The sequence below is a fragment of the Plectropomus leopardus genome, chromosome 16, assembly GCF_026936395.1.
Source record: "Plectropomus leopardus strain MGB_pleo_1.0 chromosome 16, ASM2693639v1, whole genome shotgun sequence".
Lineage (NCBI taxonomy): Eukaryota > Metazoa > Chordata > Actinopteri > Perciformes > Serranidae > Plectropomus > Plectropomus leopardus.
In genome coordinates this window covers 25,801,938-25,823,678 of record NC_142191.1, presented here as the reverse complement: position 1 = coordinate 25,823,678, position 21,741 = coordinate 25,801,938, and the positions used below count along the sequence as shown (strand labels likewise).

The window sequence follows — 21,741 nt, the reverse complement described above, 5'->3', positions numbered from 1 at the left end:
AGACACTGAACAGCAGCCAGGAAAACTCTTGTCTACTCTATTACTACTAGAGTAAACACACATGTTGCAGAAAAACACTGTTAAAAATACAAGAATGCCAAAAAAAAAAATTCAAACACATCGCAGAGTTCATAGAGTTTGTTTTGACACACAACAATCACAGGGTTTATCAGAACATATTGGATAAGAAGAGACTGTGAAGAGACACAGGGTGATATTACATTTTTATAACCAACATTAGAAGCCCATTTCTAACACAAAACAAATGAGTTTTTGTTGTCAGTCTCACATACATTGTAATCATGGCTCTGCTGCTTTGTGCTTTAAATGAAATATAATCAGTAGGAGATGAGGAGCACATATTCTTTTATAAAGGAGCTTGTATGTTCTCTATAATGTCAAGAGGCTACTCTGAAAAGCGAGCATCAAAGGTTGGATTACTTTGGGGGGGGCAACGCAAAATATTGTTTTTTTATTTTTTGATATCAATGCTTCATGGTCACTATTCAGTCCCTTTAAATTGTAGAGCTTCCTTTGTATTTAGAATATGATGATTTTGTAAGAAACATTGCCTGTGGCTTAAAATCAGAAGTAAGTGCAATGAAACTTGGTAAAATGAATCCAAAAGGGGTTTTAGTTTTCAGAAAAAAATCGTTATCACTGGAGAAAGTCGTTGTCTTCTGTAGTTTGTAGTGCATAACAAAGTCTAAAACCTACTCATGACGTTTTACATATTACTCATAAACATGTGGTCATCTATCAGATGACTTTCTTTGTTGTCCATATTTAAACAACTATTGGATGGATTGTCATTCAGTTTGTTACAGATTTTCATACTCCCCTTAGGGTGAATCCTAATGATTTTAGTGGTTCCTCTGACTTTTCGTTTGGCACCTCCAGTCTTGGGAGCAGCTGCTGAGTTAAGTGGGACATCTAATGACAGAATTTGGTAAACTGGTCTGGTGTTTGGCTTAATATCAAACCGGTTTGAAAATTTTTACATTGGCCCAGCTCTACAGCTGACTAGTAAAGATCAGTCATATTCATACAGATTAGGGATGCACATTATTGGATTTTTTACTGATACCCGACATACTGATATGATAACAACTCATGTGGCTGATGAGAGATGCCAATATTGATACATCCACTGTTTTTCCCACCTAATGTTAGTGATCATCAAGTGTCTTCTGCAGTGGAATTAACATCATGTTATGCATACTGTTATTGTGATTGCCCACCAGCAGATAGAGATACATGACATACAATGCATTTCAGTGTATGTAATAATCATTCATTGTGCAAAATAAGAAAAAAACTTAAATACTTAAATAATAAATAAATAAAAATATTAGTGTGTCATATTAGCAGAAATCAGCATATCGGCCGATTGTGGTATTTTAATTTAAAGCCAATATCTGCCGATATTGATGACATGCTGATAATATTGTGCATCCCTGATGCAGATGTCAAGTGTGGCCATTTTACTCTTTTGATTTGTGCTAATGCCGTTTGCTTCCTCCACCACTCGTCTGTACCTCCTCCTCACGTACTAAGCTTTTGATAGTTTTGATTTATTGTTTGGATTCTTTGAGAGCTCCATCAAAGTGCTGACATTAACATTACTGTTTCTGACTGAAAATTTAAAAGACCACAAACACACTATTCTAATTGTTTTTTATTTGTGACCCTCCAGATAATGCCGTCGTCTATGGAAATAACCTTGATGCCTTCACCACCGTGGAGACTTTGCTCAGCCTTGGTGTCCAGGGATACCGTATCCATCTAGTCCTCACTCAGCCGAAGCCCAGCGTCTCCTGCTTCAGCAACCCTGTCGTAGAGGAGGCTGTGGCGACGGCCTTGGAGAAGGCTAAGGTCAAGATCCACCATAACTGCCTACTGGCCCAGATGAACAATGGAGAACACCCTGATCCTCTCACGTCTGTGTCATTCACCACTGACGCAGAGCCTCTCCATCTGCAGTGTGGAGTAAGTTCCACTACTTACTCAGTCAGTTATTGGTTTAAAATATGAAAATGCTCTCCAAACAATGGTGGGTTACTGGCCAGGCTGTCTGGTAGAGCTGAAAAGCTCACAAACAACCGGCTGAATTCACCAGCTTGTGGCTGATGGTTGGATGTTAATTTCCTTCTTGGAAGCAGACTGTGTTTGTCAAGCACAAAATGATTTTGGTGTTTTTCCCATTTTCAATGTGTCAGGGAGTAAAGGATTCCACTGTCTGGTTATGTGTGTGTAGATAATATTCCTCCAATACCGTACTTTTAAACCATGCAGGTTCCAACAAATTCAAACATTTGGCTTGGCAAATATTTTTTGAGGAAGGAAATATAATTGACACATTTGTAAGACGTTAGGGATACACGCAAAGTGGTTTTGTAGGAAACACTGAATTTAAACTTTGTCATTTACAGTAAAACTCAACAGGGTACCTGAACTCTGCTAATAATATGCTAATTAAGCCCAGCTCCACCAGTCTCATCACTCAGTTTCAGTTTGCTCAAAGAGCATTGTATCTCTTTTCAAAATTCAAAATTTTTCTGTCTTTTCAATGAAAACATCATCAATTAATTTGACAAATCATCTCAAAAAGGTAAAGAATTAACTGCCGACCTTAAATCAGCAGTCTATCAACATCATCCTTTGTTTATTTTAATTAGTGGATCAATCCAGTCATCTCTGTTTTTCCAGTATCAACAGTTAAAGCAGAAGATGACACTGATTAATACATGATAAATACAAAGTAACTTGTTTAATTTGTACAAATATGTTGCGTTAGTGTATTAAAATCAAGTTTTTAACCTTGTTAACATGTTCATATGGTGTTTTTATATCCTACAAGACATATCACGAGCCAAATAAGCAGTCAGGCCATCGCTGACCGTTTCCAGCCAAACTACAGTCAACTAGTGACAATCTCAAGAATGCTACATAACATACATATGGAACCAAACCCATTACGCTACAGCTTAAACAAGGGTTATAAGAGGAAAAGTCTGGTGTAGCTACTTATCCATGTTTTGCAAGTGAGGTTTCACTTTAACTTATGAAGTTTATCTAACATCAGCAACACATTATTAGCTTCTTGATAATGTAGTCAACCCAAAGGCGCATGTTATCTATTTCCATTTCCAAGCAGGTACACTTGAGCTGCAGGCAAGCGTTTTCAAAGATCCATGCATTCTAAATGAGGCAAAGGTGTAGACCTACATCAAAGCCATTTTAAGTCATGAATTAATCTTTTTTCATGGTAAAAACCTTTAAATATTAGGAGCTTAGTCAGTGCCCATAGAAGAATTTAAATAAAAGAACTGAGTAACAAACTTCATGTGTATATGGAAATATATGAAAAATGTGGTCTGTACCGTTACACTGAATCTGATCATGAAATCACTACAAAACAGAAAACGTACTGATTTCTCTTTATTTCCTCCTTTTAGGTGTTCATTAATCTCTCCAATAAAGGAGTCGACTTCAACACCTTCAGTAGCGTCAACAACTCCTTCCTGGTCTTTGACAGTAGACTTGTTATAAATTCCACTTTCCACACCAGCGATTCAGCCATTTGTGGTGCCGGACCTCTCACCAAATTCTCCCGCTGCTACTATGCAGATGAGTGGTCGCACGCAAATTTCAACTCCAAAGAAGTTGGGCAGGACCTGGCGGCCGTGTTGCTGCCCCTCTTTGACCCAACACTGGAGCCTGCAGTCGAGCCTCCAGCTGAAATAGATCGCCTCATTCCGCTGTATAAACAGGCCAAGATTCAAGGTAAAATTTCAAGCCTGGAAAAATATATTTAATGAGCTTTAAAGGTTGAGTAATTCGGAAGTTCTACAGATAAATATGGAGCCATTGTATTTGACGTTGGTTTTTATGTCAGTCTTTTTGATTTTTTGTAAAACATATTTTTCACCACACTTGCAGCGCCGTAGAGGATGAGACAGTTCCATAGAAATGCTCTGGGAAGTGGCTGCTTACTGTTCTGTAACGGAGCTGTGGCAATTAAATAGTAGTCCATTTGCAAAACAAACCAGTAAGTCTTTGCCCTTAAAGTCTTTTCTTTTATAAAACCAAAAACTACAGTTTGACTGAACTTCTAGTAAAGCATAAATTTCAGCTTTTGTGTTGCTTGAGAACTGGCTACAGCATTGGAGGCAGGGCCTCATTCGTTTCTATTCTTTCACCTTCACCTACGTCATGCTCTACCAACAATTCAGCGCAAACTATCCGCCATTGTGTTAAAGGTGTAAACAAGTAGGCTATCAGCACTGAGATCGCCAAGACCAGTTGTGTATCACTGTGAAATATTGCTGTTTTCTTAGGTGCCAGTGCAAAACTAAAGTGACATAGTGTAGTGTTGCAAACTGTAAGAGCCATTATCTTACCACCACCACCACCACCACCGCTCCGTTGCTCTTTGGGTGCTTTGGACCTGACAGACCTTTTTGGGTATGCACACATTGCAGCCAAATGTTTTCTTAAAGAAAGCATTTGTTTATGGCCTTTTATTGAAGATCTTTTCAATAATTGCAGTATTCTAATTCTTATCTATATCTTTGTAGATATATTTTTATCCAAGACCAATTGCGAACGCCTCAGTGAAACAAATCAATCGTCCCCATGTTCTGTGATGACACGCCACCTGTTGAGCCTTTTGACAACTGCAGACCAGATTTTATTGGGCATGTGTTGTACCTTAATGATATGATGCAATGTGATGACATGACTTCTTGGATGTGTGGTCCAAAAAGGTTTTCTAGTGCAGCGTCTTTTTCACCTCATTGTTATGCTCTCAGTGATAATAGAGCCTGAGTAACAAGCCCTAAAACCTGAAAATGAGTTTGTATTTTTGCACCTCTGGATCCCCCTTTTAAAAGTCAATTAGTTTTTTGAATGTATTTTTGGTTAGATGCCTTAAATAAGATCTGTGGTTGACACAAGAGGCGTTCATGTTTGTTCTACAACATAAAATACATCAGTAAATACCCCACTCAAGAATTTTGAAGCTTTGCTGTGCATGGATGATTGCTAAGAAGTGGCTAGATGATAATACAGAATATCATCATGCCAAGCAGCACAGAATGCGGCTTTGCTGTCTCGTTGTGGTGATGACAGTAAGTCATGGAACTGTGGTGTTGTTCATTTGTAGCCTAACATCAGCTTTTTACTTTTGGGAATTGCATTTAGACTTCAAAAAAGTGGTGTTCATTTATGTTTTTTTGAACAAAACATTAAAGTATTATAAACATTTGTTCGCCACAGAGCTTATTTTCTGCAATAATCCAAAATCCAATGGAGAAATTTCATTGGCTTTTTGACCAGGGAACCAGGGCAACACAAACTTGCAGCACTCTATTGCCTCATTACTGCTCCCTGAGGCCAAAGGGGAGAAAAACATTCACTGGCACTAGTGTTACACTAAAAGTGTAATTGTAGTAGTTGGTTTTCCCCCAAAATTGACGTGAATGTGAGATTTATGCTGTACCATAAGTGGTTTTTAAACAGTATTTTTTGGTTTGGGGAAAAGAAAAGACTCAATGGATTCAGACCAAGTGGCTTGTGTTGCAGATATACATATGTTTTTTTTATAGGACTGTCTCCTACACAGTTGATGACACACTTATTTTTATTGATGATATAACCAGTAGAATAAATGGCATTTCTAAAACCATGGCCCCCTTAAAACACCCATCCCACTTCACTATTGTATTAGCTTTATTGTCATTTTTAGATGTTTTGTAGGCTTTTAATAAACAAAATTCCTTCACATTCATCAGCAAATCTCACTTTCCAAATGTTTTCAAGGTCTGTCAGTTTACCTCTATTCTCCACTCTGAATCCTTCCCTCTGTCTGTCCATGTATTTTGTCTGCTTTTATCTGAGAGAATTTGCGCTGCCAATATTTGTTCATTATGCTTTTGTGGAGCATTTTCCAATCTTTCACCCACTGACGATGTTATTGTGGCATACACTCAAACCATAGCAGGGTGTAACAATGCCACATTGTGCTGCTGTGTATTCGTGGAGTAACCAAGGCCACTCCACAGGTTACATAAACACAACAGCCACTCGGCTTCGCCCTTCACACAGAGATGAAACACACATGAACTTTTCAGAGAGATTTCAATGTTTAGGGAGAGCAGAGATGCCATATCATCTCCTGCTATCTGAGTTCATTGCCTCAGTTCTGTTTTCCTCTGTGGGTGGATGTTTACAGTGCAATACATGTTATGATGGTTGGTGCCAGTGTGTATTTCAGCTCTGAAACTAGTCTTATTTGTATATTTTGTTCCTATAAAAGCAGCATGATTGGTGTTTTAGCTATGATATCCTCTAAATTTTAGATTTTCAGTGGCAGTATTGTTACATTTTATTGTTGTCAAGTAGGGCAGCAACTTATAACAGTTTTTCTAATCACACAGTCACAGTACAAGCAAGGTGGCATCTTCAAATTATTGTTTTGTCAGACCAGAACTTCAAATCCAAAGATATTCCTTTAATTCACAATGAAAAAAGCAGTCAACTCTAACATCATCTTACTCACTCATTGATGGATTCCTGTATTCTATTACAACAATAATTATATGAACTACATCACACCATGACCTTTATCATGTGTTTTCCCTCTCTCCTCAGGTGGAAAGCTGCCTGGAGGATATAACTACCTGCATGTTACAAAACCATCTGCCACCAACCTGACAGGCCCCCCTGTTAAACATGTAAGGTTGTCAGGAAGGGAAATTAACGGACCGATGTATTGTTGTATTTTGTCTTTTCATTGGTGCACAAAAACACAATTAGAGAATATTGCAGCCCTATCTTTTAAACATGAAATCCCTCAACAGTTCTGACTAAATTGTGCGTGCAGTTACAGGACAGCGGCATCGTGACCGGACGGGTTGAGACGGGGAACTACTTTTGTTTGCATCTTGACTGCTACGAGCTGGTGGAGACGCTCACCTGCTTCTCCCTGAAGCCCCTCCCCGTCTCCAATTACCTGAGTCTGTACGGGAAACACCAGCAGCTGCTGGGCCAGCTGTCAAACCGCTACCACCAGGGCCTCGTCCTTGATCTGTACAGGTAGGAGAGAGGACAGTTACTGTCCGTTTGCAAATGTCAAATGCAAGTTTTTTTCTAGAGTATAAAGTATCCAGCCAACGTTTCTATTCTGTCAACCAATATGTTGGAAATATACAGATGTGATGTCATCATCACTCCTTTTAATTTGCCCAAGAAAACTGTCCTGACTGATGAGTTAGCAGAAATACTGAGTCCTCACTAGGGAAGCCAGTTTTGGTTAATTTGACTTTTTTAAGAATTCCTTTTTGAGAGGGGGAAAAAAGCAAATTGTAATGATACAATAGCCCTTTCCTTTTATTAGCCGTGCTGACACTGCTTACAGTGCTAACAGAGTAAACATAGTTTACAATGCTAAAGGAGGCTTGCAGCTGCTTACTCACCAGGGTGACCCCGGGGGAGATCTGAGCATAGGTACACAGTAACACAGTTGGCTTTGGATGGCGTTAACATTAATCGCGGAATGAGCAGTGCCACTAGCTAGCTCCCACCAAACCGGAGTGGTCTGCAGTGTATTTAACCAGTGATTAGGAAAATGAATCTATAGGCTGACACGCATAACCGGTCAAAAGTATTCTCATTTAAGGTCAACTGTTGACATCCAACATCAAGAAGCAGCAGCAGCTTAGCTCTGTGTTAATAAAGCTTGTACTGTTTTTTTATTTTCTATTGGTACACTTTTCACCGAATTTTCCCTAAAATGTCTTTATGAACTGTTGAATTCTTCCAGAAGGCTGCTGACGGAGTGAGGGGAGATGAGCAGATTGATGTGGTTGCCTGGTCAGGCATGTTTTGTTTTTTTTTTAATTAGAAAATAATCTTAATTGACCCAAAATTCTTAACAAATTAGCCCCACGTTTATAAAATAGCTGAGAACTTGACAGCTTTGTGCAACAGAGGGATTTAGATGTCTATCTGAAGTTTTTCTATTAGTTTGATCTAAGCCATAGTCAGGGACTTCCTTGAGGGAACATGGTGACATTGTTACAAAGAACTTTGATGGGACTAAAAATGCAAAACACAGGTTTTAAACTAACCAGAAGTTCATCCAGAATATGGAAAACCCTTTATTTTGAGAAATAAACTTAAAATGTATGTAATAATCTCCCATTGTACAAGTAGTCTGTAAACTGTGGTGGATGTTTACAGCAGACAGTTAGGGTAATAATTTTACAGGTTGCCGCTGCTTCCTCTTTCGGATACATTGCTGGCGGTTTGTTATTACCAAAAGGAATAATGGAAAAATCTTTGAAAATAATATCTTTTGCTGAAGTCTTGTGTTAGCTTCAGTTGCTCAGGAGGTGAACAAACAACTTACACATACCTGCAGAAATGTTTTGTTGTCAACAAACTGCTTCACCAAATTGATATTTTCTGCTCTGTTATTGTGTTTTGTACAGTGTTTCTGTCGGTTTATCCAGCCCTTGTAGGAGTATGATTTTGGCACAATACATGTTGCTGTTCAGTTGTGGATGTTTGGTTTAGGTAGCAAAACAGATGGCAGGTGGTCAAGCTTTTTTTTTTCTTTTTTTTTTTTGGAAGAAAAAGTTGTTTTCATAAGCAAATTCTGTATGAGAATGAGCCACTTTCACTGTCTCCTGAAGCCACTTTGAGTCTAAGAGAGGAAATGTTTTCAGGTGGCGAAACTTACCATCATTCATCTGCTGACTGATGACCTCACACGTCAAAATAACATAAGCAGTCTGAACAGACGAGAGAGATTTAGGACTTCAGTGTCTTTTGTCCTCATGCTGTCTGTGTGTTTGCTGGTGTGACTTTGCGGTGTGTGTATGTGTGTGTGTGTGTTTGTCAAACAGCGGGTGACCTGCTTCTGAGGTTTCAACACAAATGACCCCCAGATATGGACGTCTATTGTCCCCCGCCTCCTAATCTGTTTATGCAGTTCCCCAATCTGTCTTTGTGGACGGTCCGGGACGAGACAAAGCCGGAGCCTCCCCGCTGCAGAGACTGATTCCTCGTCACGCCGCTCACTCAGCTGACTCGTAAAGTCATTGTGGAGGCTGACGGAGCATCGTGAGCCGTTAAAATCATTGATTGACCGTGTGGTGGCTGGGGGTCGTTCAGCCCATACAGTTAGTGTGGCCTCTGGGTGTGTGTGTGTGTTTGTCTACATCAAGGGTTTGCTGATATTTAAAGCATCAGTTCACCCAAAAAACTTTTCTGTTTGCATACATCTTCTGGTGTCTTGTTATGCAGATAGACAGTGGTGAAAGAAGTACCTACACTTAAGTGAAAGTACCAAGATCATAATGTCAAAGTACTCCTTTCCAACTGAAAGTCCTGCATTTAAAGTAAACTTATGTAAAAGCAAAAGAAGGAAATATACCTTAAGTATAAAAAGTGAAACATATGTTGCTGTTGTAGGTGCTTGAGGGAAAGCTAAGTTTAACTACTTAGTTAGTGGTTGTGCTACTCCAAAGGGTCACCAGATAGCTCTGAGGGGAATGATGGGAGCAGAGAGAAGACAAAACTAAGTTGTGATACAGAAACTTGAATGTTGAATTTATCTAGACTTTTCTCTAATATTTGTTTTTATGGTAAAAAGTTGTTTTTGGTGGAAAAGCTAACAACTCATAGTTATTTAAACACAACAAAGACCCTCAAATGCTTTTCATGCCTCCTTGCCCTTTTTTGCTCTGCTCTCTGAGGCCCCTGCAGGGCCCTTTCTGTCCCATTCTTATAAAACCTGATATCCCAAGAGTGCCTTGAGAGAATTTCTTCAAATTTTGGCACAAACATTCACTTGGACTCAAAGATGAACTGACGACATTCTAGGGGGTCACTGTGACCTCATGTTTGGCCGTAACTCAAAGAATTCACGTGCTAATGATGACAAAATTTCACACAAATGCCTAACAGGATAAAATGATGAAGTGATGACATTTTATTCACAAAGGGTCAAAGGTCAACTTAGCTGTAACATCAGAATGTTTTCTGGTCATCAGTACTGCAGAGTTAAGGATCTGTGTGAAGTATCCCTGTTTTATAAATTGTAGCTTCTTTGCAGCAACATCCATATTTGAGGCATTGTCGATTGTCATGGCTACACAACAGTGTGGACGGACATGGACGTAAAGTACTGCTTGAATGGCCAAATAACCGTGATAAGTCAATTCTAGTTATGCTTGTAAGTAAGTGATTGTTAGTGATGATAATTATTCTATTAAATTGATTTCAATCTTCAAAGTAAGTAGCAACTGCAGCTGTAAAATAAGTGTAGAGACAGTGCCTTTTTTAAGCGCTCACAAGCCAAAAACAGTGAGAACGATTGGTCTAAAGTGTGTTTCAAGGTTTATTTTTTTTCCCCATTAGAGGGTAGAAAGTGAATTATTGCTTTCTATTACAAACACTGTGAAATGTGTTGTATCAGTATCAGCTAAAGACCGTGCGATGAACTGAATTCTGAGTCACTGAAGACATGAATTTTGACACAGCAGGAAGTTAAATATTGTTGGATCCCGGCGGGAGAATAATAGCAGTGTGTGAATGTGTGTTTGTGTCTCCTGCAGTTTCTTCAGACAGAGCTGGTGTTTGGCCATTTATCACGACAGATTCTCTGACTTTGAGCAGGAGCTTCAGCAGATCATCTCAGCGACAGTTAGTGCTTTTATTTTTTTCTAAAACAATCAACGCATTTGATCTGGTCTCTTTCTGTCTTTCTTTCAGTTGAGATGAATTTTGTAATAATCACCTGCTCGCTGTACATTATCCCTCACTCCTATATATAATAATTATTCTCTACCCACTCAAACATGTTGCTCTAACATCACAGCAGTGCAGTGCAGCATGTTCTCTCTGAGCAGACTGTGTCGTTTCTAATGTCTTCCTGTGTCCCTGCAGGACGAGGAGTCGAGGCAGCAGCTGATGGAGGACGACTCAAAAGTCCTCCCTCAGGACAGAGTTAAAGATGCCGAGAGTCGAGCGGCTCTGAGAAGCAGCGCTGTGAAATATCTAACCTACAACCGAAACCTGCTGCCCATGTTCGCCTACCCAGGACAGCTGTGACATCATAAGTGACATCAGCAAGTTAACAGCTCAGCTTTTTAACCCGTTTGATGTGTTTAAATGCTTTTTTGAAAATCATATTCTCATTGATAAAGTGTGTTTGTATGTCTACCTATTTTTTAAATGTATTTCATCCCTCATAAAGCAGTGCAAAGCAGTGATATGGCTTACAGGTCTAGTTCTGTAAAAAGATAATAGTTACAACACTGCTCATGACAAGGTCTGTGGATTATCTCTAGTAACCAGGTCATGATTTCAGAAAAGAGACATTGCTGTTTTTCAAATGTGTTTTTTTTTTCTGGCGCTTTGAGCACCACAAGCCGAGTGCCATCTAGTTCCATTATACTCGAGAAAAGGAAGACATCTCTATGGCTGATATCTCCAACATTTTGCAGCTCACACCAAAACAATCTACACTGATAAATAACACTACAGGTAAGACAAAAAATATGTATTATTGATTTGGTGGTGAAGTGTCCCTTTAAGTGACCTGCCTGCTCCCTAATTTGATGTCTATCTGGAAACTCCATACGCGCTCTGATGTAAATATGGTGCATATTAAATAGTTTAATGCAAGTAAAATGAGAACTTCTGACGCATCTGTTTTGTGTTTCCACAGACATCTCCTCCATAATGTGTCAACTGTATCACTGTGAGTATGACTCTGCAGCAGCGTGACCAATCACACGGCCCGTATAGCGGCTGGAGATGAAAGCTTTTTGTAAGAGGAGGGGGAGGAGGAGGAGGAAAGTGTCACTCTACAGCTGTATGCTAATGAGGCTGAGCTGAGGCCTGTCAGGAAAATAACCGCACACACAACAACATATGTCCGCACCTACAAACAACCCGCAGGCTGAGAGAACACACACACACACACACACACACACACACACATGCATACATACACACACACTGCTGGTGGCCAAATATACACATAGTATCAGATTCAGTCACATTTAAAATGTTCTAATTACATAATGCAAGTAACAAGATTATCCTAAAGAATTCATGTAAAGGAGTTAATCTCTTATCTTTTTAAGATAAAATAAATGTACATCTAAGATACTATATAAAAAGATATAACATATGTCCAACCTAAAATATATTTATGATATTTAACATGGGTGCTCTGGGTATCTAGAGAGTAACTTTAACTTACATTTACTGTAAGAAATTTTAACTTTTAATAATGTTATGTTCTTATATCTTTAATGTTTTTTCTTATTCTAGTACTGACTATAATTTGTGATAAATAGACAGATTACAGTGGTATATGGTATTTAGTAAGAGTTTTTAGTCTCCTATGATATTAGTGTTTATATAATATTTTACACAGTCACTTGTGACCTTTTTGGTGTTAAGTTCTGATGCATTAGTCAAATGATGGTACTTGAGAAGTGTGTATTTCAGCTATAATAGCTGCACAATATACTTTCAAACTGTATTTCTCCATTTTCAAAAACAGACATGTATTTTATAATTCTGTCTTACATATTTTGTTAACATGTTTTTGTTTTCATAAACCAGATGAAATGTAAAACAAAAATCACTTTTTCAGTCATAAAACTCTCAGAGCAGTTGAAAAACTTTCTGGTAAACTGAGATTATGTCAAACTGTTTCCAGTAAAGATCAATTTAATTTAGGATTTTTACCATAAAGTGTGTTTTTACCGTTAAAAACAAGACCGAAAAAGGCAAGTTGCTGTACCGGAAAATTCCTGAAACAAGTTGGTTCATAGTAGAAAGGGATTGAAATTGGCTAATTACTGACTTTAAAGACTCATAATGAATAAAGGGTATCTGGTAAAATAGAATAAACTGTTTTACTCCAGCCAAACACAACTTTAAAAGCACAAAGGCATGACAAATTAAAGGAAATTAGAATTTAAGGGAATTATTATGACGTAATAACAGCATTGGGGTAATTTGGTGTATTTTAGCTTTTACTTTACACACCAACCATCTGTTAGACATCCTGCCGCTCTTTAACATCCATGCTGATTTCTGCGTGCGCACATATCTTTATTTTTTCATTTTAAACATTTCAGATCTCAGTGACATCCCGTCATCCCTCACGGTGCAGTACGGACTCATATCCGGCTGACCGGGTCACGTCTGACCTGCAGGAATTGGGGTTTGGTGTGTTTAAACTCGCAGATAATCTCGGTTTGCCCCATTTGGTGACACAGAAAGAGCGCACTGATTACGCACAGCACGCGCCGACGGTATCTGAGGGCCAGATTGCTTTTTGGGGGCCCCCACTTCTTCTTCTCCTTTTTTTTCAACTGTGCAATTTCCTTTTCAATCACGGCGGGTCTACAGCTTGCACAAGCGCAGCCATTGTGATGCAAAGCAGGAAACCCTCCTCTCGCTATTAATTATGTATGCGTAAAATGACGGATTCATATGTCCGGAGTTAACTGTCACGGCAGCGCACATGCTGCAGCGCCATGGTGGTGTGAAATGTTTGTTTGTTCGACGTTTGGTTATTTGTGTAATATCGTTTGCTTATTTTGCTCGGTTTCTCAATCTGTTTTGGGAATCTGTAGGTGTCCTGGAAAATCTTTGAATGTCTTAAATTCTAAAATAAGAACTCAAAGTCTTGGGCAATCCAAATCAGTCCTATTAAGTATTAGCATATAACTCTGAGCTTTCTCCCGCAAGAACATATGTTTTAAACCTCATTTTCGTTTTTTAAATTTTCTTATACTGCAATTTCCTTATCTGGAGCTGAAATTCCACATCGCGATGTCCACTTTTTCGGCTTTTATTTTTTCCAGTCACTTTTTCTTGACATCGTTATGTGGACGGATGTCTCCTTTTCGTACAAATCAGTGCCCCCACCACCCAAAGGAGACACATAAAGCCGAGGCACGTGTAGATTTCTATACAAACTCATCAGACCGTAAAAGCAGGAGGCTCCTGGCGTGTGCCCGGGTCGAAAAAAGGAGAAGGAGGAGGAGGAAGGAGTGTGTGTGTGTGTGTGTGTGTGTGTGTGTGTGTGTGTGTGTGTGTGTGCGCGCGCGAGTGTGTGTAGAGGGGGGTGAAATACAATAAAACCCTCAGGTACATCTGCTTTGCAATCTGCAGATCCTCCCTCCATCACCCCCTCCATCAGCCTCTCCATCCTCCCACACCCACTCCCCAAATCCACAGGGGACCTCGGCTCCTTCTGATTGGTCGGGGATGAGTCAACGAGGGGGGACGGGAACAATGTCATCATGTCGCCTTAAAAAGAGTGCAGCTATGTTGTGGTGAAAGCACCTCGGGAAGAGAACAGAGGATCAATAGCAGCAGGAAACAACAACAAAAAAGACGCATCAGATGTTTCAGTCCGCGAGCGGCTGAAAGTGGATTTCTCCTTCCCGCAGCAGCAGCGTCCCAAAGTGCCTTCAGCTCTCCGTCCAGCGCGAACATGCCGAGAGGATTTCTAGTGAAAAGGAACAAGAAAACCAACCCGGTGTCCTATCGGGTCCGCTCTGATGAAGAGGAAGCGGAACAAACAGCTGCGGATGCGCCGCCGTCCTCCTGCGCGCCTCTCGCCTCCTACACCGTGCGCGCACAGACGCCGACGCCCACCTGCGGGGCGGCGGCCACGGCTCCGGAGCAGGTCGCCAGACCGGTGCAATTCGGGAACCCGGAGGCGGTGTACCAGGCGCTCTACAGCCCCACCCGCCCTGTCAGCCAGGACCACGACCGCTCCTACTTGGAGAGACGCTTCAACCTCGGATCACCAGTTTCCGCGGAGTCTTTTCCCACGCCGGCAGCGCTCCCCGCTCTGGATCACCTCTTCGCACCGGTGGATCTGAAAATCGGCTCCAGCAACAGCAGCCGCACCGACACCAGCGTTACATCCACAGCGACGCTCCCCCCCGCCGGGACCAAACGGCCGTCCAGCGACACCGAGCGCAAAAACAAACCGCCGTCTAAGAAAACCAAAGCGATCCGGAAACTGCACTTTGAGGATGATGTCACCACATCTCCAGTTCTCGGGCTCAAGATCAAAGAAGCTCCGGTGGACCAGAAGACTCCCAAACCGCAGCCGGCCGGAGGTGACAACATCCCGCTGGGTGAGTTCGTGTGCCAGCTGTGCCGGGAGGCGTACGCGGACCCGTTCGCTCTGGCGCAGCACAAGTGCTCCAGGATAGTGCGGGTTGAGTACAGGTGTCCCGAGTGTGACAAGGTGTTCAGCTGCCCGGCGAACCTCGCGTCACACCGGCGGTGGCACAAACCGAAGCAGCAGAGCGGAGCTGCCGGTGCGCAACATTTGGAGAGCGAAAAGGCGGCCGCGTCCGGAAAAACAGCGCTGGATGAAGTAAAGGACTCCAGTGACAGGGACACACCCAGCCCCGGGCCGTCCGAGTCCGGCTCAGAGGAAGGGCTGTATGATTGTAATCACTGTGGGAAAAAGTTTAAGCGCCAAGCGTACCTGCGGAAGCATCTGGCGTCCCAGCACGGCTCACCTAAACCGGCGGAGGACGAGGACGCGCCGGCGTGTGAGCAGAGCGCGGCGCCACTGAACCTGAGCTCCTCCACCTGCCACCTGTGTCCGGTCTGCGGGGAGAACTTTTCCAACAGAGGCAGTCAGGAGCGGCACATCCGCCTGCTGCACTCCTCACAGGTGTATCCGTGCAAATACTGCCCCGCCGTCTTTTACAGCTCCCCGGGACTCACCAGACACATCAACAAATGCCACCCGTCCGAGAACCGGCAGGTGATCCTGCTGCAGATGCCGCTCCGCCCCGCCTGCTGATCCGGGACTTTAGGCTGCTTTCACGCCGTCACATAACAAGATAACAAATCCAGCATTGTTTGTGTGGGGATTTTAGGGTTACACTGCAAAAATTTATATTATTTTATAATTTTGGCTCATAAAAGAAGTATTTTTTTTAATTGTGTGAAAAACATATGGCACTTTGGCGAGAAAACGTAACTTTGTTTGACTTTAACTTTGATGGGAGCGATTTACTTTCAGGTTTGTTATTCGGTTAAAAAAAATCAGCATATTGTTAACAGTTCTACTTTTAAAATTAAAATAGGAGAGAACACCAGAAAAACAGACAAATTGTATATTTGTTTCTTATTTTGGGATGTTAATTTGAAAAAAAATGCACAAATGACACAGGAATAAATAGGCACGTTATTCCTGGCATCACCATTTCGAAGCCAGATTTTTACAACCTGCTGCTGTAAAATAAGAAATGAAAGAGTATTTTTTGCAGTGTAACTCTTACAGCAAACATTAATGTGACTCACATGCACCAACTTGTAGAGGTCAGAGGTCACCTGCAGCTGGCAGGGATTCAGTGCCTTGCTCAAGGACACTTCAGCAGGTTCTGGGTGTGTGTTTGAACCCCTGCCCCATAACTCGCCCCCTCCCCCATCTGACGTCATACTCTAAACACTTAAAGCGTTAGACTGTTAATTTATTTTTCTAGCATCTCTGCACAAGTGCTATTAGCTTCTAGACCTAAGAGAGGGGACGACCTGTAGCCGATAAAAAGCAGAACTCACAGGCCTGAGAAGACCTTATCTCATCACTCTGATTAGCTTTAACATAGCTCGTGGATCTGTGGATCAGTAGCTGTTGCCTGAAAAGAAACAAAAAAAGAGTAAAAACTAGTGTAGCCGGTAATGCCTTTGGATTAGAAACTCCTGCTGTAAAACTGCCTTAAACTGATCTGATTGTCTTTTGAACACTTATTTATCACTGACTGGGTACAATATTATTATTATTTTTTACAAAGCCTTCTGTATTACCACTATACAGTATATCAAACTCCTTTTCTTCTATTTATTTATGTATTTATTAAATTATTTGTGTAAATTATTGCTCTGTGTGGTCCGTGATCTGTTGCCGTGTTTTCTTCATGATGTAGCCAAATTTATTTTCTTTAACTTATATGAAAACGGTGTGAAGAGGAGGGCGTGTTCAAGTGACGTAATAGCAATCAACGCGTTTTACCAGCCGCTCCTGAATAAATAATAACTGAATGCAATCACTGATTTTTATGTTTTGTTTTTGTTTTGGTTTCTTTGTAACCATTAGCTCTTATACTGCTTTGGATGTTTCTGCAGTATTTTGCTAAATGTCCAAATATAATAAAAAACCAAACTGAGAAACACGTTTCTGGTCTGTCTGGTATGTTGTTTAACATAAATGTGTATTTGCAGAGGTGAGTTTTAGCTGTATTTCAACCACAATACTCACAGTAATCATTGTTGCTGTGAAAATATACACACACATATATATATATTTGATCTCTGAAAAAACTCCTTTGTCTTATCTCTACTCATGTTTGTTTGTTTTTTTAAGGGGAAAACTGGTGTGCATGTAAAAACTGTAAAAATATAAATAAATAAATAATAATAATAATATACGTGGTCAAGAAACATCCTCAGAATGTTGCAGTTATAACATCACGTCTTAGTCAGCATTTAACCACACAGGAGCATTATCTGAAATGATAAACATCCTTAAAACATACTTTTAACATTAGATTAAAATGTTGTCTTTAAAACATAATTGCAACGTGTAGGTAATGTTAGCCAATGTTGTGGAAACGATCCCTGCTAGCCAGGAAAGCAGATTAAGCAAGAGCTCTAAAATTTCCAAATGAATCATTTGACTTTTGGAGAGAAATGAAAGAAAATGTTCCACCGGTTTCTGTGGCATTTGCTCCACAAGTGTCTGGCACACTGTGCCAGGATCTGCTGATTGTGTTAGTACTGCGCCATGTTTAACAGACGGGACAAAATGTAGGGAATAGCACAGTCACTTGTGTGACCCATTGATGTTTTTCAGCAGAAAAAGCCGTCTGGGAGACTGAGCAGAAACAAGCGGGCTCTTCTGTCTGTCTGGTGTAATTCTCACAGTGTTCAGCCTCTCATGAAATTATTAAGTCCAAAGTCCTGCACTTTCTCCGTCTCACTCTTAGTTTTTGTCCTGATCATTCCAGCAAAACATGATGTATGTAGATGGTCTCTAAGCTCATCTGTCATGTAAAGGAGACCCTGTGTGATTCCATCTGGCTGGGAAAGGCACACTTTTTCTGCATTCATCATTTCACCCTCTCCGTTTTCAAAAATAATTCCGTGCACACGTATCCGTTTTCAGAAAACTTTGCGTTTACACGAACCCGTGTATGTCTGCTGCCAGGACATTCCAAAACTGTAGGTGGCAGTGTAACGAGAAGCTGAGGCCCACGTTAGCCAATCAGAATCCCGAAAATAGAAAATAACGCTGGCGGTGACACGGACAGGCTCTTGGTGTTGGAGGGAGGAGAAGTTGTTGCAAGATTGCTGTCCTCCGAACACTCATCCGTCTCTGCTCCTCCATGTAATAAATCAGCTGTAGTTGTAAATGTAAGCATGAGAAGAGGGCTTGCACCAACATAAATACGGCTGCTACTCTGAGGGGATCCATGGTTACCATAGCAATGTGTAAACATAGGTCACACTTTTGACGCGAGTGTAAGTTCTGTCGCATACTGTGACGTCTACTGCCTGCGTTTTCTCCGTTTTGCTCCGTTTACACGCAAACGGGCAACCGGCGTTTTCCAAGATCTCCACCCTGGCCGCAGTTTTTAAAAAGCATCGTTTTCAGAGGTGAATTCTCCATTTGCGTGTAAACGAAGGGTGCAAACGCAGGAATATTTCTCCGTTTCTAAAAATAACCGTGTACGTGTAAACAGGGCATTAGTCTCTGTCCTGTACATACCTGCCCCTATTCACCCCCTAACAGAAACAAATGGGCAAAGCTGACTTTGTGCTGTAAATGAATGTTGCACTGGGGCACGGCTGTCATAGCAAATCACAGTAACTCCCAGTATGCTTAAGTGAAGTTATGTGTGCGTATGAGAAACCAAGGAAGATTACGTGTTTCCTGCTATAGATTCAAACACGTGCACCTGGGTGTATTTAAAATGCGTTCTACAGTTGGAGGAAGTCTCTGTGAAACTGTGCGCGGAGCACTCTCTGATCTCCCGTTGCTAAGTGAAACTCAATCACATCTCATCCATTTTAATTTCCTGCAACCAGACATCAGCCAGAAGAAGGCTTGGTAGAGGAACAGCTCTTGGTCCAAGTCAGGTCAGCCTCGCCCTGATGCCGGTTCACCTCCTCCTTCTCTTCGTCCAGTGCTTTCACTTTTTTCTCTCCCCTTTGGTCTGATTGTCCGCTTGGTATATCCCATTGATGGAGATCCTCTTTCGGTCTGCTGCATTCAATCCATACCCCAAACAACTTTTCCCAATGTTGATAATAATGATTATAATAACAGTAATAAAAATAACAATCTTTATTTGTATAGTACCTTTCATACAAGAGATGCACATCGTTGTGCTTTACAACAAAGAAAAATGACATGCACCAAGTGCTTCACATTAAAAGATATATAAAACATAAAAATATAATAAAACCTGCAAGTAAAAGTAAGATAAGTTCTTTATCAAAGAAAAGTCAAACTTCAGCAGAAGGAGCCATGGAGTAAAAAGAAAATAGAAAAATATAGCATAAAAGAAAAGAATTAGCAAGGATTTTAGGAACTACTGGCTGCTGCATATGTTGCCGTTGTCATAGCAACAACAGGACTGTGATGATGTCACGAACATCATGGAATATGATGATGTCACAAGCAACAGAATGTGATGATGTCACAAACAACAGAATGTGATGATGTCACAAACAACAGAATGTGATGATGTCACAAACAACGGAATGCAATGATGTCAAGCTTCTGATGATGTAACGTCATTCGTGAGAAATTACCTGACCCGAATAGACCGATTCGGCACATCTTAATTAGGCAGCGAGCAATGGAGCAACAAAATTCAGGAGAGATGAACAACTACCAGTGGGAAACGGTCAAGAGAATCAGAACTGAGCATTTGAAACAACATTTCAAGATTCTGGATCTGTACAAACATATCAAGATTATCGAGGATGTGTTGAGAAGCAATAAGGAGAAACAGGAAGACAGAGACAGGGCAGCGTCAACATGCTCAAAGTGGTCAAAGTGTAAAGCCTTTGCCTCAAATTTAGGATTTGGTGCGGGATTCGGATTAGGGTTTGGGTTAGGGTTAGCAATAGGTTATATGGGATTTCGTGGGATTTCTGGCATCTGAGCAGTTTGGTGGCTCAGTGCCATGATTGTATATGTGGGTTTCCTCCGAGTGCTTCGGTTTTTCCCACTCCAATATTTAACTCCATATCAGCTCAGTGCAGTGATTGTCTGAGCGTTATGGTGGTTCAGTGCGGTGAACGCCTTTGTGGGTTTTCTCTGAGATGCTTCAGTTCTCCCGCAATCCAAAATTTAGCTGTGATTAATAAAAGAAAAATAAATTTAAAAAAATTAAGTTAAATATGTTTTTTTGTTTTTTATCCCTTTATCTGTGGTATTTCGTGTATGATCACGATAACTGAAGACTATAACGGGATCTACAAGAGAGTGAATATTGGAGTTTATTTATCAGGTGGACACAAACATGAAAGAAACAAATATGTTGCTCCTAAACTGCTGGATGTGGTCTAGCTGACTTATGACACATGAAATTCTCCACCCAAAAAAGTTCTAACATCAGACACTTACTTTCTTGCATGCTGGTGATTTTTTTATGCCTTTTCTTCAGCAATTTATGGTGTAAATATATTGAATTTAATCAACATAAAAGTCCTCTGCGACCACAGTGTCGTTATCTACACCTGTGTAATCCACAGATGCAGACAACATGAAGCATGTGTTTAAAACTGCCACTGTTAGGACCACACTAGATGTCATTTTGGGGTTGGTCATAGATGTCATATATGAGATTTGTTGTTTAAGGTATACGAGAACGTTAATAAACTTATCCTATATATGTGACCTGTTGGTGAAACTCGATTACAGTAAACAAACTTGAGATGTCTGGTGGATGTGCATTGCAAACCTTGCTAGCAAGTTTTGGTTCCAAAAACTTTCAGAGAGTGGTAAAATGCAACCAATGCAATGTTTTAGTAACGTTTCCAGCTGCAAAATTTCTTTTCGTAAGGTCATAAACATTTTTTTTAATGAACATATATCACATTTTTATAATCCTCAAAAGTCCTCAATAACATGTTGTAAATGTTTTTTGTTTTTTTTTTAAAAAAATGCTCTTTGTTCTCATGTAACATGGTGGGAATGTTCTATAAAACAATATCAGAAAAAGCCTATAAAATCCAACATGTGTCAAATGTGCTGAAAGTGGTGGACTGGAACTCATGTACTGTACTTAAACACAAATTTGGTACTTCTACTTTACTTGAGTATTTCCATTTTATGTGTTTTTATACTCCATTAAAGTTTAGATGGAAATATTGTTCTTTCAAACAGCTACATTGATAGTTATAATTGTTAGTTACATCATGGAAGTTAAGAATTCACATCCAGCTTCTTTCAAATTAATGCACATGGCATTTAATTCACAGGGATTATTCTCTATTTAAAGTACTTTAAATGTACATTTTGCTAATCATTCTTATAGTATGTACTTTGATTTGAGTAACATTTTCAATGCAGGACCTTTACTTTTAACAGTATTTTACAATGTTGTATTGCTACTTTTACTTCCTCCATCACAGTATGTTGCATGCTAAAGACCT

The 21,741-nt window shown here is 40.5% G+C and overlaps 2 protein-coding genes across 2 annotated transcripts in view; both read left to right on the top strand.

Annotated features, from left to right (window-relative positions):
• Positions 1-11,280, top strand: part of cfap61 (cilia and flagella associated protein 61) — a 39,123-nt gene extending 27,843 nt beyond the window's left edge. The window contains exons 20-25 of the mRNA XM_088089409.1: positions 1,697-1,989; positions 3,459-3,786; positions 6,655-6,737; positions 6,887-7,098; positions 10,626-10,713; positions 10,957-11,280. Coding sequence (XP_087945535.1) covers positions 1,697-1,989; positions 3,459-3,786; positions 6,655-6,737; positions 6,887-7,098; positions 10,626-10,713; positions 10,957-11,121 — 1,169 coding nt within the window. The 3' untranslated portion in view covers positions 11,122-11,280. The remainder of the gene's footprint in view (positions 1-1,696; positions 1,990-3,458; positions 3,787-6,654; positions 6,738-6,886; positions 7,099-10,625; positions 10,714-10,956) is intronic.
• Positions 11,281-14,200: 2,920 nt separating this feature from the next.
• insm1a (insulinoma-associated 1a) lies at positions 14,201-17,240 on the top strand. The gene has a single exon (XM_042503865.2). It carries the CDS (start codon positions 14,537-14,539, stop codon positions 15,872-15,874), a length of 1,338 nt encoding a protein of 445 aa, XP_042359799.2. The 5' UTR covers positions 14,201-14,536; the 3' UTR covers positions 15,875-17,240.
• The last annotated feature ends 4,501 nt before the right edge of the window (positions 17,241-21,741 follow it).

Coding starts and splice junctions, on each gene's coding strand:
- insm1a (XM_042503865.2), top strand. CDS start 14,537: ATGCCGAGAGGATTTCTAGTGAAAAGGAACAAGAAAACCAACCCGGTG.